The sequence below is a fragment of the Coptis chinensis genome, chromosome 2 (assembly GCF_015680905.1).
Source record: "Coptis chinensis isolate HL-2020 chromosome 2, ASM1568090v1, whole genome shotgun sequence".
Classification (NCBI taxonomy): domain Eukaryota; kingdom Viridiplantae; phylum Streptophyta; class Magnoliopsida; order Ranunculales; family Ranunculaceae; genus Coptis; species Coptis chinensis.
Genome location: NC_141457.1, coordinates 77,682,718 through 77,696,404, shown reverse-complemented (window position 1 = coordinate 77,696,404; position 13,687 = coordinate 77,682,718). Strand labels below are relative to the sequence as shown.

At 39.5% G+C, this 13,687-nt stretch overlaps 1 protein-coding gene across 1 annotated transcript; it reads right to left on the bottom strand.

Moving 5' to 3' along the window:
• Window positions 1-1,750: 1,750 nt before the first annotated feature.
• On the bottom strand, window positions 1,751-3,474 carry LOC147517991 (putative membrane-associated kinase regulator 1). Its single transcript, XM_086590018.1, has one exon. The coding sequence runs from the start codon at window positions 2,972-2,974 to the stop codon at window positions 1,964-1,966; it is 1,011 nt and encodes a 336-aa protein (XP_086446144.1). The 5' UTR covers window positions 2,975-3,474; the 3' UTR covers window positions 1,751-1,963.
• Window positions 3,475-13,687: the final 10,213 nt, after the last annotated feature.

Sequence of the window (13,687 nt, the reverse complement as noted above, 5' to 3'; positions counted from 1 at the left end):
AAGATGACGAAATTTTGACTCTATGAGTCTAGTGGAAGATAGCTAAATGAGTATGTCTTGAGGTCTTTAAGTTTTTGAAGTGTAAAATGGTAAGGAAGAAGAGAAATTGAAGAGTAATTGTCAATTTTGTTAGAATAAAAAATTTGTAAATTTCGTGATATGTGTAAAATATCGGCATATCGTGAATATATCGCGATTTTTTAGGATATATCGTCGATATTTACACTTGAGTCATTTGAATATATCATTTACATATCCTGGATATTATCATATCTTTTTTCGAAATCTCAATAGATATCGCGAAATATCGCGATATTTTGTACTATGGCTTTCAGACGTTTCAGTATGTCATCATCATTGGCATTGCTTAATTAACTCTTGAGGTGCCTTTTGTCGATGAGTTCATCTATAACAAATCTATCTTAGTAGGAGGCTGTGCACTTATGCAGCCCTGATAAGCTGTTTGCAGAAGCTGGTTTTGGATGCTTCACTATTGTTTCTTCAATATAGACATTCTTCCATCCCAAACTAAATATGAAGACCATCTATACTTTGTTCCCATAAACTCTTAAACGAGTATTGGCAATGCACAAGCACAGCCTTATTGTTACTCCCAACTGCCTTTTCTACTTCTTCAGTGTTGTCCAGTGCTTTTAACTAAAAATATGGCTGTGCTTCAGTGCTCGTTTATCATGCATATATACCATTAAAATTGTAACTGAAACACGAGGTGATTCAAGGACTTGTAGGTGGCTGACTTCTAAAGTCCTCGTAAAAGAAGATGTAAATGTTGATAAAACTGTTTATAGAGATTTCACAGGATCTTCTTTAGTGTGGTTTTGGTTGATGTGAGGGATGTTCAGGCCCAATTTACCATGAACAATTTGAGGGTAGTCCGAGAAAATAAAGCATGATTGGTGAAGGAGGATAAGGCGAAGAACAATAACAAGAAAGATGGTGTGCATGACCTTTTTGGCGATAAGACTTCAGTCGGCCTAAGAATTGGAATTGGCCAGATGTATTATTAATCATCTACTGCTATCGTACCGTCAAGGCACGTCTCAGAAAAGATGTCCATCTCCTGCATGAGTGTGTAAAGGTCTTTGAACAAAGTAGAGAGGCAAACACATGGACCTGCTAGATTGCTGGTGCCATTGTGCCATACCGTAGTTTATACTTTATAGTACTGATTTTTTCCCAAAATATTGATTACTGAAATTTTGGTATGCTGTCAAGTTAACCTTCCGCCAATCGAAGTAGAAATTTGAAGACCAAAACCAGGGTTTGGATTTCTACTCCATAGAAACATAGGACGTCGAAATTCTAAGCTATTGAAAAAACAAAGGAAAACATATCACATGCTCTAATTAATGGGAATTTGCCACCACATCATAGGCTTGTTAATAAATGCCCAAAATCACTGATTGATTTCAACCTGCATATATTAGGTTTATATGCTTTTGATCTCATAAGCCGAGTTCTGAACGGTTTAACGAAGAGCGGGGCTGTACAGAAATTGACTAGTACAGGGACCAGGGTGTGCACAATCTCAATTTTGACAGAGATTCAGAATTCTGAGTACACTTTGTATTGAATTTCATACAGTTGGATCTGATCTAATGATAGTGAAGGCCTTTTAATGTCATTGAATCGTAGCACATGGATAGCTCCCCCAGTTGACTTGGATCTTAAACCAATAAGAATCTGCTTAATTTTATCAGTTTCACATAAAATATGACCCAAGAAGAAGTGATCAGGAAAAGGGCCAACATCTTATAAGCAAAAAGATTCAACAATCTATCCAAGCACTTGAACACTAACAAATTAAGTGAAAAACAAGTTAGGTTCTCTTAAAAATTAAAATAACTAAACATGAACAATTACATGCACCTTCACATTGGTCTAAAATAACACTAGAGATTTGAAAGTTGAAAAAGACAGAAGCAAATCCAACAATGAAATTTCAAATTTCATTACTTACCAAGTTTTTGTTCTGAACCATGGAATTCTTGCAATGAGCAATTGCTCCTTGAATTGCATTCTGCAACTCTTCCATTGATGATGAACCAGAACTACTAAAACTTCTAACGACAGGACTGCTAGTCCCATTTCCACCTGCAACAGCAGTGGTTTTACAAAGAACTCCAGAATGGTTTGGCGACGACCTCATCGACGAAGGGCAGCTTAAAACCGAGCTTTTCCTCCTCGGGTACCTTATATTTCCTGAAAATGAATTAGAGAAGATCCCATTGTTGTTGTCTTTCTTTGTGTTTGAAGCAGAATTGAGATCTCTCTTATCTTTAACAGACTTCTCAGTTTTCATAGACAAAGAACCAACCATTGAAGCGTGTTGCTGTTGCTGTTGCTTTTGTGATAGTTTTTCATATAAAGGCTTCACTTTCTTCACATACTTCCTTATCACCTCTTTTGCCCGCTTCACCGAAGATCCTGAAACCCCATTTTCTTGCTCTCTATTCTTGTTATCTTTCTTAAACACAGAAGAGATTCTAGCAAGTGAGAAGTACTTAGTAGGCTTCTTTATATGCTGGGGAAGAAGACAATTATTTTGGTCTCTGAGTTTTTTGAAGTCATCTTCCTCTGTGACTGAACTAGGCCTAGATGAGTCACACTCATTTAGTACTAGATCACTAGAAAATGAAGAAGTGGAATCAGTAGAGGTAGAACTGCCGGTGGAGTCACGAGAGGCAGTAGTTGTGGTGTCGGAAGAAGAGGAAGTACTAGACGAAGCAAGGAAAAGAGTTCGAACCATGGAAAGGCGAGGGGATAGGTGGAGTGGGAGGAGTTGGCCTTTATAGAAGAGATCATCGGCGGGGCAAAGATTTGAAGATGCCTTTCTAGAAGATAGTGATGATATTATAAATTCGAAATCGGATGAAGAGGATGAAGAAAATGAATGGGATGGTGATGGTGGAAGAGTTTGAGATTTTGGATCTCTATTAGTTCTTCTCCCCATCGATCACTTAATTTACTTCATCTTTTATCATCCACAATGTTTCTCTTAAAAAAACAAGTACTAAAGTTGACAGAAATGAAAGTGAGGTAGATAGGAATTAGGAAATGGAAAGAGGATGAGATCAGAAGTGAGACATATGGGGGAGAAGTAGAGGAAAGTGTACCGAAAGACAATAATCAGATTAAGTAGTTTTTAAGGCTTTACGCCCCATTCTTTATAATAGTTATTTTGGATTCTGCAAGTTTTGAGGTATCACATGGGAGTTTGAACTTCTGGTTGTTGTACGTTCACAATCTCACATGTTGTAACTTATCATTAGTGTGTGAGTAGTTTTGACATCTTGTGTTCAGTTTACTGTGACGTGATATGCACATGAAAACAGTTGGAGCAAAAGTATCTTTATTGGGAGGAGAACGACTATTAATTAGCTAAGGTTCCATTGGTTGAGAAAATGGTTAGATTTGTGACCTTCCATAATTCCATTAGACCTCCGAGAGGCATGTAAGTTTTCGATCTTCCAGTTTCTTACCTATTTGAAAATTTGTCTTGCTCATATAACTATGGCCACTTGCCCACATACCAGATTATGCTGCGCGCGGAGGATATTCAAGTCACCAATATTATGGTCTTATTGATGTGTGACATTTCAAAGGATAATCAATACTCATAAATTGTATGTCTTTTCGACAAACAATTGGACATTAGATCTTTATCTTAAATCTTTGTGATGTTACCGTTACATTGTTGCTTTCAAACCACCCCCCTGACATCTTGTCTACTTGCGCTCAAGTTGAATGCAATGAAAAAGTTATCCATTTCATCCCATATATGCATAAAGATTCAAATTACTTCCTATAGTCCTATGATAATTGTCAATGTTATCAGACCCAGCCCGGAGGTCAACCCGGTAAAGAGACTAGGTCACTCGGTTAGTGGTTAGACCAGTGGGTTATTGCTTGGTCCGTCATAAATATATATAAAATGCATTTGATTACTTTCTATAACAAAAGTTGACATTGGAGCCTAGTAGAATGTTGTCTATAAGTGATTTTGGATGTCTCCGGTTTGAAGCGCAATACGTACATAAACATTTAAAAGTTGGGCCGCGGTATTGGTACCCCAAACACTCACGGCAAGAAGTTACCGCGAGATCCTATGTCCCACGGAAGGTTGTTGTCGTGGATCATTTTTTGTTTTAAATTTTTTTTAATAGTCACCGTAAAAGAAGTTAGTTGCTGCGAGATGGTTGTATTCATTAAAATGGAGTCTTTGTTTGTGTTAATTATCAAAACTCTTCTTCATTAATTTGATCACAAATTTTTCTTATAGCATATGAAAATAGTTGCCGCAAGATGGTTGGGTTCACTAAACTAGAGTCTTTGCTTGAATTAATTATCAAAACTCTTCTTCATTAATTTGATCACAAATTTTTCTTATAGCATATGAAAATATTTGCCGCGAGATAGCAAAATTATGTCTCGATTGTAATTTTTTTCCCCATGGTTTTGGTGTTGTTCTTGGAGTGTATAAAGAAGAAAAATGAGGTATCCATATGTCGTGTGTGTTCAATACGCAAAATTTGAAGTGAAAAAAAAAAACAAAAAACACAAAAAAATCCTCCGCGACAACTCCCTGCCGTGGGATATGGGATCTCGGCATCTCGCGGCAACCCGATGCCGTGAATTGTGCGATCTCGCAGCAACTGTCTACCGTGGGATATGGGATTTCGCGGCAATTCGATGCCGTAAAACTATCGAACATATGGGGGTGTAAAAGAACATATAAAGAATAACCATTATTATTATACTTTTTGTCAAAGGGGTGCCAATTCTATAAAGTGGGGTGTCAATACCGCGCCCCTTCTAAAAATTTACAAATAACTTTTGTCTTTAGAAGATTTGTAAATATATTAAAAATTATCACCCATGGTTCGACCCCTCTCGGATGCCAAATTTATTTTTCGAAGTTTAAAATTCCTCATGAACCGGTTCGTTTCAAACTGCTTCGATTTAATAGAAAGCCGGCCGGTTTTACTGGGGAGAACTGGATTAATTGCTAAAACGATCCACTTAATGACCCAACCCAGTTTGAAAACCGGATCATTGGTTTAACAAGTCAACCCACCGGGACGGGCTGGGTATGATAACACTGATAATTGTAAGTAGTATAATATCTATTTCATCATCAACATAGTCTTAAGTTATCCAATGTTCACCAAAAGTCAAATACAAATGTTGGTAGAGATTGTGGCATTATTTATTGTATTTTAAATGGTTTTATTTTTAAATGGTACAGTTGTACATAATTATATCAGAATATCTACTATCTATATACTAAAATAGAGACCTTTAAGAGAGATTTTTTTTCTCTCTCCTAGGTGACACTCTAATATGAGAGATAGATTTTTCTCTCTCCTAGGTGGGCTCTCCTAATGGAGTTGTGGTGACGTAGATATCTATTTGGCACTCTCTCATAAGAGTCCATCAATTGTGAATTGCTTAAAGCATTCCAATTCCTAATTCCTCAAATATAGGAATCCTCTTTCAATTTGGATTATTTCCTAAAAAATAAGAAGCATAATCTTATAAAATTGCGAATTGCTTAAAGCATTCCAATTCCTAATTCCTCAAAAATAGAAAATAACTTTAAAAATAGGAATTCTCTTTCAATTTGGAATTTATATAAATTATTTCCTAAAAAATAGGAAACATAATCTTATAATTACCCCCCACAAATTCTGTACATATAGATTTTCCTTTAATGTTGGAATTAAATTAAGATCAACATAAGCATGTAAGTTTTTCGTTAGCTGCGATAAAGTAAATATAAAAATTAAAGAATCTAAAGTCTTTGCATTGAATCTAATTTGGGATCATACTAATTGGTCAGGTACGTAATAACCATTACCTGATCGATTTACATTTCTTTGTCTTAATACAAAGCATTGGGAAAACTCTATGCCGCAATAATGTACAGTGATGATACGGATCTTTTTCTCTTCTCTTGGTTATATTGAAGGCATGGTATGGCCAGCAGAACTTACCTTAGTTGATCGATCAAAGTAGAAACAAATTATATTATTTCTTATGGCCTTTGTATATTCACTCCCATGAAGGGATATAAACTCAATTTACTTATACTATAGTACGTTTCATTTGATTTAACTACCTATACCTGTTTATGACAGATCATTTTCTATACTTGTTTACACAATTGGACCCAAAAATTGCTAGACTCCTTCGTGCCACTTCGACCTTGATTAGGAACTTTTGAGAATTCACAACAGAATTTCTTTGATATTAGGAAACTATCTATAATTGCCTCGAGAGTGTACATGGTATGGGCGGTATGCAACTCGAGACTTAATTGAAAATGAAAACATTATAGATAAGTCTACTTTGATAAGGTATTCACCAAAATATAGAAGATCTATGTCTTCTCACATCTAAATAATCCTTTAATGTTCTCATGTATGATGACTTGAGTGGTGACTTCATATCATTAAACTAAACCGCATTGTCGTGGGATTTTTGTCCACTGTTGATTGATTATTTCTTTTAGTTAAGAATAATCAGACGATGCTAAGTTATAGTACAGTTGGCATTGGATACCAAAGAACAAGAGTAATATGGCAATCTCTCCTAGAATTATTAACCTATTGAATGGTACTGAGCAAGCTAGCACCGGCCCTTGGTACTCTTTCAAACACCTTGGTACGTTATGAGAAACTAGACGGAGATGTTCAACAAGAGTTAAGAACCCAGAAGCTGGACCATTTCTAGAGCCATTTAAGGGAAGTGGAAGGTCGAGTCGGTGACGCAAGCTAACCGATCTTGCACCCTTAACAATCACCACTGCACCATCAACTAAGATCACTGCCTTCAGTACATCGGCATCCACATCATGCTGGAAAAACAAAATAACGAACACCAACATTATCATTATGTACCAATGCCTAATAGCTATATAAAAAAAAAGGTGAAATTCCGTCGAGATACATCCACTAATAATATACCATAATAAGGTTAAAAGTTTAATGCCGAATGGAAATTCCCACAAAAAAAAAAAAGGTGTGTCATTTTGCGAAATGTTTAGGCAAGAAGTATTCTCTAAGATGATTAAAAGATTATAATCATTGGGTCACTGTTATACATGCAGCTTAGTATAGTATCAAGAGTTTTATAAGCCGATTAAAATTTAAGACTCGGAACTGATTGAATTGGTGTGGTTATGTTGATTTGGTTATGTTGATTTTTACCCAAACAACTCACGAGTTTAGGATGTGTTAATTATTATGAAAAGTTTATATATCACAACCCAATGGGAACTATTAGCAGTCTTTTAAACTTCACGCCGAGAAAGAATGACGTGCAAAAGAGCTGTCATACGCACCTACTACTAATGCTTCACAAGTCAATTTTGCAAATCTTTGGGGTTTTATTTAATTACTGTTACATTCATATGATGTAATTAGGTATCTAATCTAGCTTGACCTCATGCAAGCAACATTTAGAAGGATAACACCTTTTGACACTGAATTATGGAGAAAACTACTGGAGTATAAGAATATCGATCATACTACTCACTCTCGAGTTTCTTTGTCTCGATCTATAAATATCGATAAGTTTTGAAAATAGGTTTGTTCGGTTCGCTCCCCTTTCTCCACCTCTCCTAAAGATTTACAACCCGCCAAGAGGTTTGTCCGTGTTTCATAGGCTATGAGGGTGTGGTGACTCAATAGGGTGTTAGTCCCCTTCTTGGCAAGACTCATAGGCCGGTATTTGTTGAAGGTAGCCTGTATTGGTGCTTGGCATCTAGCTAGAGTTTCATTCTCTATAGCTAGCTAGGGAAAAGAAGAATGAATATCATTATTATACGTAGATGAACAAGAAAATATACAAGCTAGCTTGGAAAGGCTTCTCATGGGTCACATACATACTGTTGACAGTGAGTATGATAGGACTAAGAAGGACATTACTCCGATAGGAGCTGAGGTTTAATTTCCCCCAAACTTAATAATAAAGGGATGGTGTGCGGGACCAAATAAGCATGCATGTTGTTACTCTGAGACAATCACTGTTGAAGCAGACCTCAAGACTGGCCTTGGAGGAAATCAAGCTCAAATTCATATACTTAAAGTTTAACCATGGTGGAAAAGTCCAAGTTCTATAGCCAAGTAAAAGCTTAGAAATCATAGAATGTTGGCTGCCATTTTGTTTAATTCTAGTAGCAATTCTGCTTAGTTTGTTTTCTGTTCTATGCTTGGGCTTTGATCTTCAATGAACTTCTTTACTTTTTTCGTCATTTCTGTAAGGATCTAATTTTTTTTAGCACAATGTGACTTATGAGCAATAGTATCCAGAATACCTAATATCGAAAAGTTACATTGCATATTCTAACTCTAATTAATTAAGAGATATCTAAACTATTAGAAAACTTATTTGAATTGACTTTGCCTTTCTATATAGAAATTTCTTCTATGTACAAAAATTATAGAAATGATATCGTCAACTCTAGATTTCTACATATATAACAATCATAATCATTTCAAAGGATCTAATAAGGAGGATCCGTGAAGATATTGTTCTATACTTTGAGTAAGCACAGCATTAGTAAAGGGATTAAGTAGTTCTATCATAATTACTATAAAATCTTATAATGCATCCCCATCCTCAGAAGGTGCAACATAAGCTTCTTTAGTATTGAGGCTTACATAAAGGATGAAGAAACGATGAAGGGGGAATGGAGCAAATGAATATGAAAAATTGATTGTGAAATGATAGGTCGGACAATAGTGGTGTACTTAAGAGCTGCTCAAAGGAGTTATTTTGCAATGGATGGCAAGTAATCGAGATTAAGTCAGCAATGTTCTCACGTTTTATCATAATTGATTGGTTTAAAATTTACCAATTGAATTCCAATATGTTCAAAAAATTGTGCACAAAAAAAAAGCTTTTTACTTTAAGCAAAATATCTTAAAGAACTCGGGCGTATGCCCGGGTCCAAAATCTAGTCAGATACTATTTCAAAGGAGTTAATTATATCAGAATATCATATACTATTTCAAAGGAGTTAGAAAGATCGGAACTCATGTTTTTCCCAAACAACTTTTACTGCTAACGGAGACAGATGTCAGAATTTGCATAGAGGTTGTGAGGGACTAATATCCAAATCCTATGGATATTATACACGTGTACAACATAAGCGAAAACTACCAACCGATTTGTACCAAGTACTCTTTTAGGTCGCTTCATTACAACACGAACAATCCAGATCGCTTCTCAGCACATTGAACCAAATGGTCGATCTCTTCAGGGAGACCGACCTGCCAGTTCGACCGTTAGGCGACCTCCAGAAGGTCCATGCTTGTTCACACTACAACGACTAGTAATGGAAGCCACAGCTGTCATCATTAAGACCGGAGATCCAGGTGCGCACTCCATTACTCACCACGCCTCTCCATCATGACTCATTAAAGAGCCCTAAATCCTGAACATGACCTGACGCGGGAGAAGAGGAAGCGCGGGCATCTTGCCTATATAAAGAGAAGAGGAACTGCGTCTGACCTGATTCAAGTCTCCCCCCAGCAGAGAAAACTTGATACTTAGGCAGTTCGTCCAAACGAACTCAGTCAAACCCAATCAATCAACCCATCTCCCTCGAATTGCCTGCATTAGTAAGGTTAACCAAATACAACTTTTACATTCGCCATCTGTGGCTCGATTTCTTGAGTTCACAACCATTCAACCAGAAGAACCTTCAAACAAATCTCAAGCCCACGAAGCATGGATAGTCTACAAGAACAAATGAAGAACGTGGCCGCCCAGATGGGAACCATGAAGGACAGCATCACCCTCTTACGATAGGAAAATGTCACACTCAAAAGTTAAGTGGCAGCCTAACCCAACGGGGTCACCGTTGAGGAAGGTATTAACGAAGTGAACCAACAAATCAACGAGCTATCCCAGCGAATCGACCAGAGTACTGTTAAAAAGGACGCCACTCAAATCGTCCAGAAGATGCTGAAAACTTATCGAGCATCCCCATTCACATCGGAGGTATTCAGTAAACCTTCCCCGCACGATTTCAATCAACCACACTTTGTGATGTATGATGGCAGTATGTGTCCCGGTCAACACGTAGCTCGCTACATCCAGAGCCTCATACTCTACAGTGCGCAAGAGTTTGACTACTTGCAATGCCGCTTGTTTCCTGCAAGTCTAAAAGGAGCCATCAACTGTTTCTACACACTAGAACCAAACTCCATTGATAGCTTCGAGAAGCTAACCGACCAGTTCGCTAATTATTACGTCCACAACAGACGTAAGAAAACTGATGTTGACTCACTCTTCATGTTGTCTCAGAAGAAAGACGAGTCAATCCGTTTCTTCTTAGGGTGATTCAAGACAGACTTGCTATCTATAGAAAGCGACCTCCAAGAGTCCTTTGCAACCTTGGCATTCACCAAGGCAATCCGGAAAAACACCTGGCTGTACAGGTCGCTCATGAAGGAGCGACCTGAAAAACTGGAAGACTTGTACACTTGGGTGTACAAATATATATAAAGCTACAAGAAGCTTTAGATCACGCAGGTGAACAAGAGGAAGTCGCAGCAATCTCAGACGTTGCCCCGTCCTAAAAAAAGCGACCCAGACCACAATGGCGAAGTCGGTACCGGGACGCACCGCGAAGGCGCGAGTTCGGCGCGGTCGACAAGATCTCCAAGCTACATACTAGAAAAAATAAAAACCGCGGCCTATTACCGACCTGAGGTAAAACGGATAGAAGACACACCAGGAAAGCCATACTACGCTTTCCACAAAGCAAAGTGCCATGAGACCAACGCATGTCGCAGACTCAAGCACTACCTTCAAGGCCTCATTGAGGCAGGCCATATCAAGCACTATACTGGTATAGCCGATGGCGACCTGCGCCACAAGCTCATGGCTCGCAGAGAGTGAAGCTGAACTCCTCCACGCAACCACAACCGAGATCGCTCCCGCGCTCGAAGACGTTCTATGGACCGATCTCGTCATGACCATCGCCAACATTCATCTGACAGAGATAACAACAGAACGATCAACATGATCACCTTCCAGGATGACTCTGCCACGTCCACAAGGGAGAAAAGGAAGCGGGTAGGTGCCCTCCAAGAAGTCTACCATTTCTCCTCACAAGCAGCTCCTGCCATACACGCAACTGCCCGCAACTCAGGAAACATCACTTTCACTGAGGCCGACCTCAATAAGGTGTGTCTCCCACACAATGACGCCTTGGTGGTCCCCGACAAAATTAGCGACTGGGCTGTCAAGTGCGTCCTGATCGACCCAGGCAGTTCTTGCGACATCCTATTATACCACACCCTTAAGGAGATGAACATTCCCAGGTCAGTCATGATCGATCCAATAGCCCTCGTCTATGGATTCAACGGATCACGAGACAACCCAATAGGAGACATCATTCTACCTGTCTTAGTTGGGTCGCACAAAGACAAGGTCAACATCAATAAGCGTTTCAACGTTCTGGATGTCAACTTGTCCTATACTGCTATTTTAGGATGTCATTGGATCTACAAGATGCAAGCAGTGCCATCAACACTCCATCAGGTTTTACGCTTCCCTGGCCCTAGAGGCATGATGGAGCTCAAAAGCAACCAACTTGATGCCCATAATTGCAATCAGATCCTCTCAGTCAACAAGCCTGCTGGGGCTTCACTCAAAAACAAGGGAGAGATCGCCAAAACCAAGCTGGCAGAAGACTTCATCTTTGAGGTCAAGACCTTGACCAAGACCCCCGCAACGAACTTACAAAGGAGAGCACTGGGGACTCGGTCAAAAATGTCCCTCCAGAAGTCCAGACCCCAGAGGTCGCCCAACCCCTTCAGGTCAAGGAGACACCACAAGAGACCAAGACCCCAGAGGTTGCTCAACCCACTGAGGCAGATGCTCAGACTGAGCTGGAGGAAAATGTCAACCTAGGAACTGAGAATGACCCCAAATTCGTTTTTGTAGGAGCTAACCTTGATCCTACTCTCAAGGCATAACTTGCAAGCTATTATTAAATAAAGATGTTTTTGCTTGGTCGTACATCGATGTGCCTAGAATTGATCCCAATATTGCATGCCATAAATTAAATGTTAACCCAAATGCTAAACCAGTTCGACAACGACCTCGGAAGTTATCCCTTAAATTCCAAAAAAAATCAATGAAGAAGTCGAAAATCTCAAAAAAGTTGGCTTCATTAGGAAGGTCGATTATCCTGAATGGGTCGCTAACATAGTAGTAGTCCCAAAAAAGAATGGCACAGTTCACCTTTCACGGACTTTACCAACCTAAATCTAGAAACTCCTAAGGATAGCTTCCCCTTACCAAGAATCTACCGACTTGTGGACCAGACCTGTGGCCACGAGCTCTTGTCATTCATGGATGCCTACAGTGGCTACACCCAAATCCCACTAGCAGAAGAAGACCAAGAGAAAACCTCATTCGTGATAGAATTTACTGTTACAACGTCCTCCCGTTCGGCCTCAAGAATGCTGAAGCGACCTACTAGCGACTCATCACCGATATGTTTCAAGACATGTTAGGTGACACCATGGAAGTCTACATAGACGACATGGTCGTCAAAAGCAAGAAAGCTGGAGATCACTAGCTTAGATCACCTCACACAAGTGTTCTCTAGACTTCGTCAAACTCAGATGAAGCTTAACTCGGAGAAATGCCTCAGCTCTTTGGAGCGTCCTCCATGAAATTTCTGGGGTATCGGGTCTCACAATGTGGGATAGAAGCAAACCCTGATCAGATTCAAGCGTTCTTGGACATGCCCGACCCAAAAACAAAGAAGCAGATATAGAAACTGTCAGGAATGGTGGCAGCTCTAAACCGATTCATATCGAGAGCATCAAACAAATGTCGACCGTTCTTACAAATTCTCAAGAAGGGCGAACAATTCTCATGGAACGAGCAATGCTACCAAGCGTTCTCTACTCTCAAGGATTATTTGACAACACCAGCTGTGCTGGCAAAATGGATTGATGGTGCAACACTGGGGCTGCACTTAGCTATGTCTGACTTCGCTATCAGTTTAGTTCTCTTCAAAGAGGAGCAGAATGCAGACAAACCGATCTACTTCATAAGCGAGACATTGCTGCCAGCTGAGAAGAACTACTCCCACATTAAAAAGGCAGTACGTACTGACACTACTTTATTCAACAAGAAAGTTCAGGCCCTACTTCCAAGCACATCCAATCAAAGTGCTTACCAACCTGCCACTTAGGAAGATCATTCTTAAAGCTAACAAGGCAACTCGCATGACAGTATGGGCAGAAGAACTCGGTGAACACCACATTGAGTTCAACCCAAGAACCTTTCCGAAGGGCCCAAGTCGTTGCTGATTTCTTAGCAGATTTCCTAGTTGTCGACCTGAACTGGGAACCAGAGGACAACACCCCGACCTCTAAACAACACGACCTGTCGGTATGGTCACTCTTCGCGGATGGAGCTAGCAATCCAGGGGGTAGTGGAGTCGGAGTAGTCCTAGTGTCACCAGATGGCTCTATGGTGGAAAAGTCAGTTCGCATCGATTTTGCGATCTCCAACAATGAAGCAGAGTACGAAGCCCTGATCATGGGACTCCGTATGGCATTAGAGCTCGAAGCTCAGGAGCTCAGGGTATTTAGCGATTCACAACTGGTCATTCGGCAAGTTGCCTATG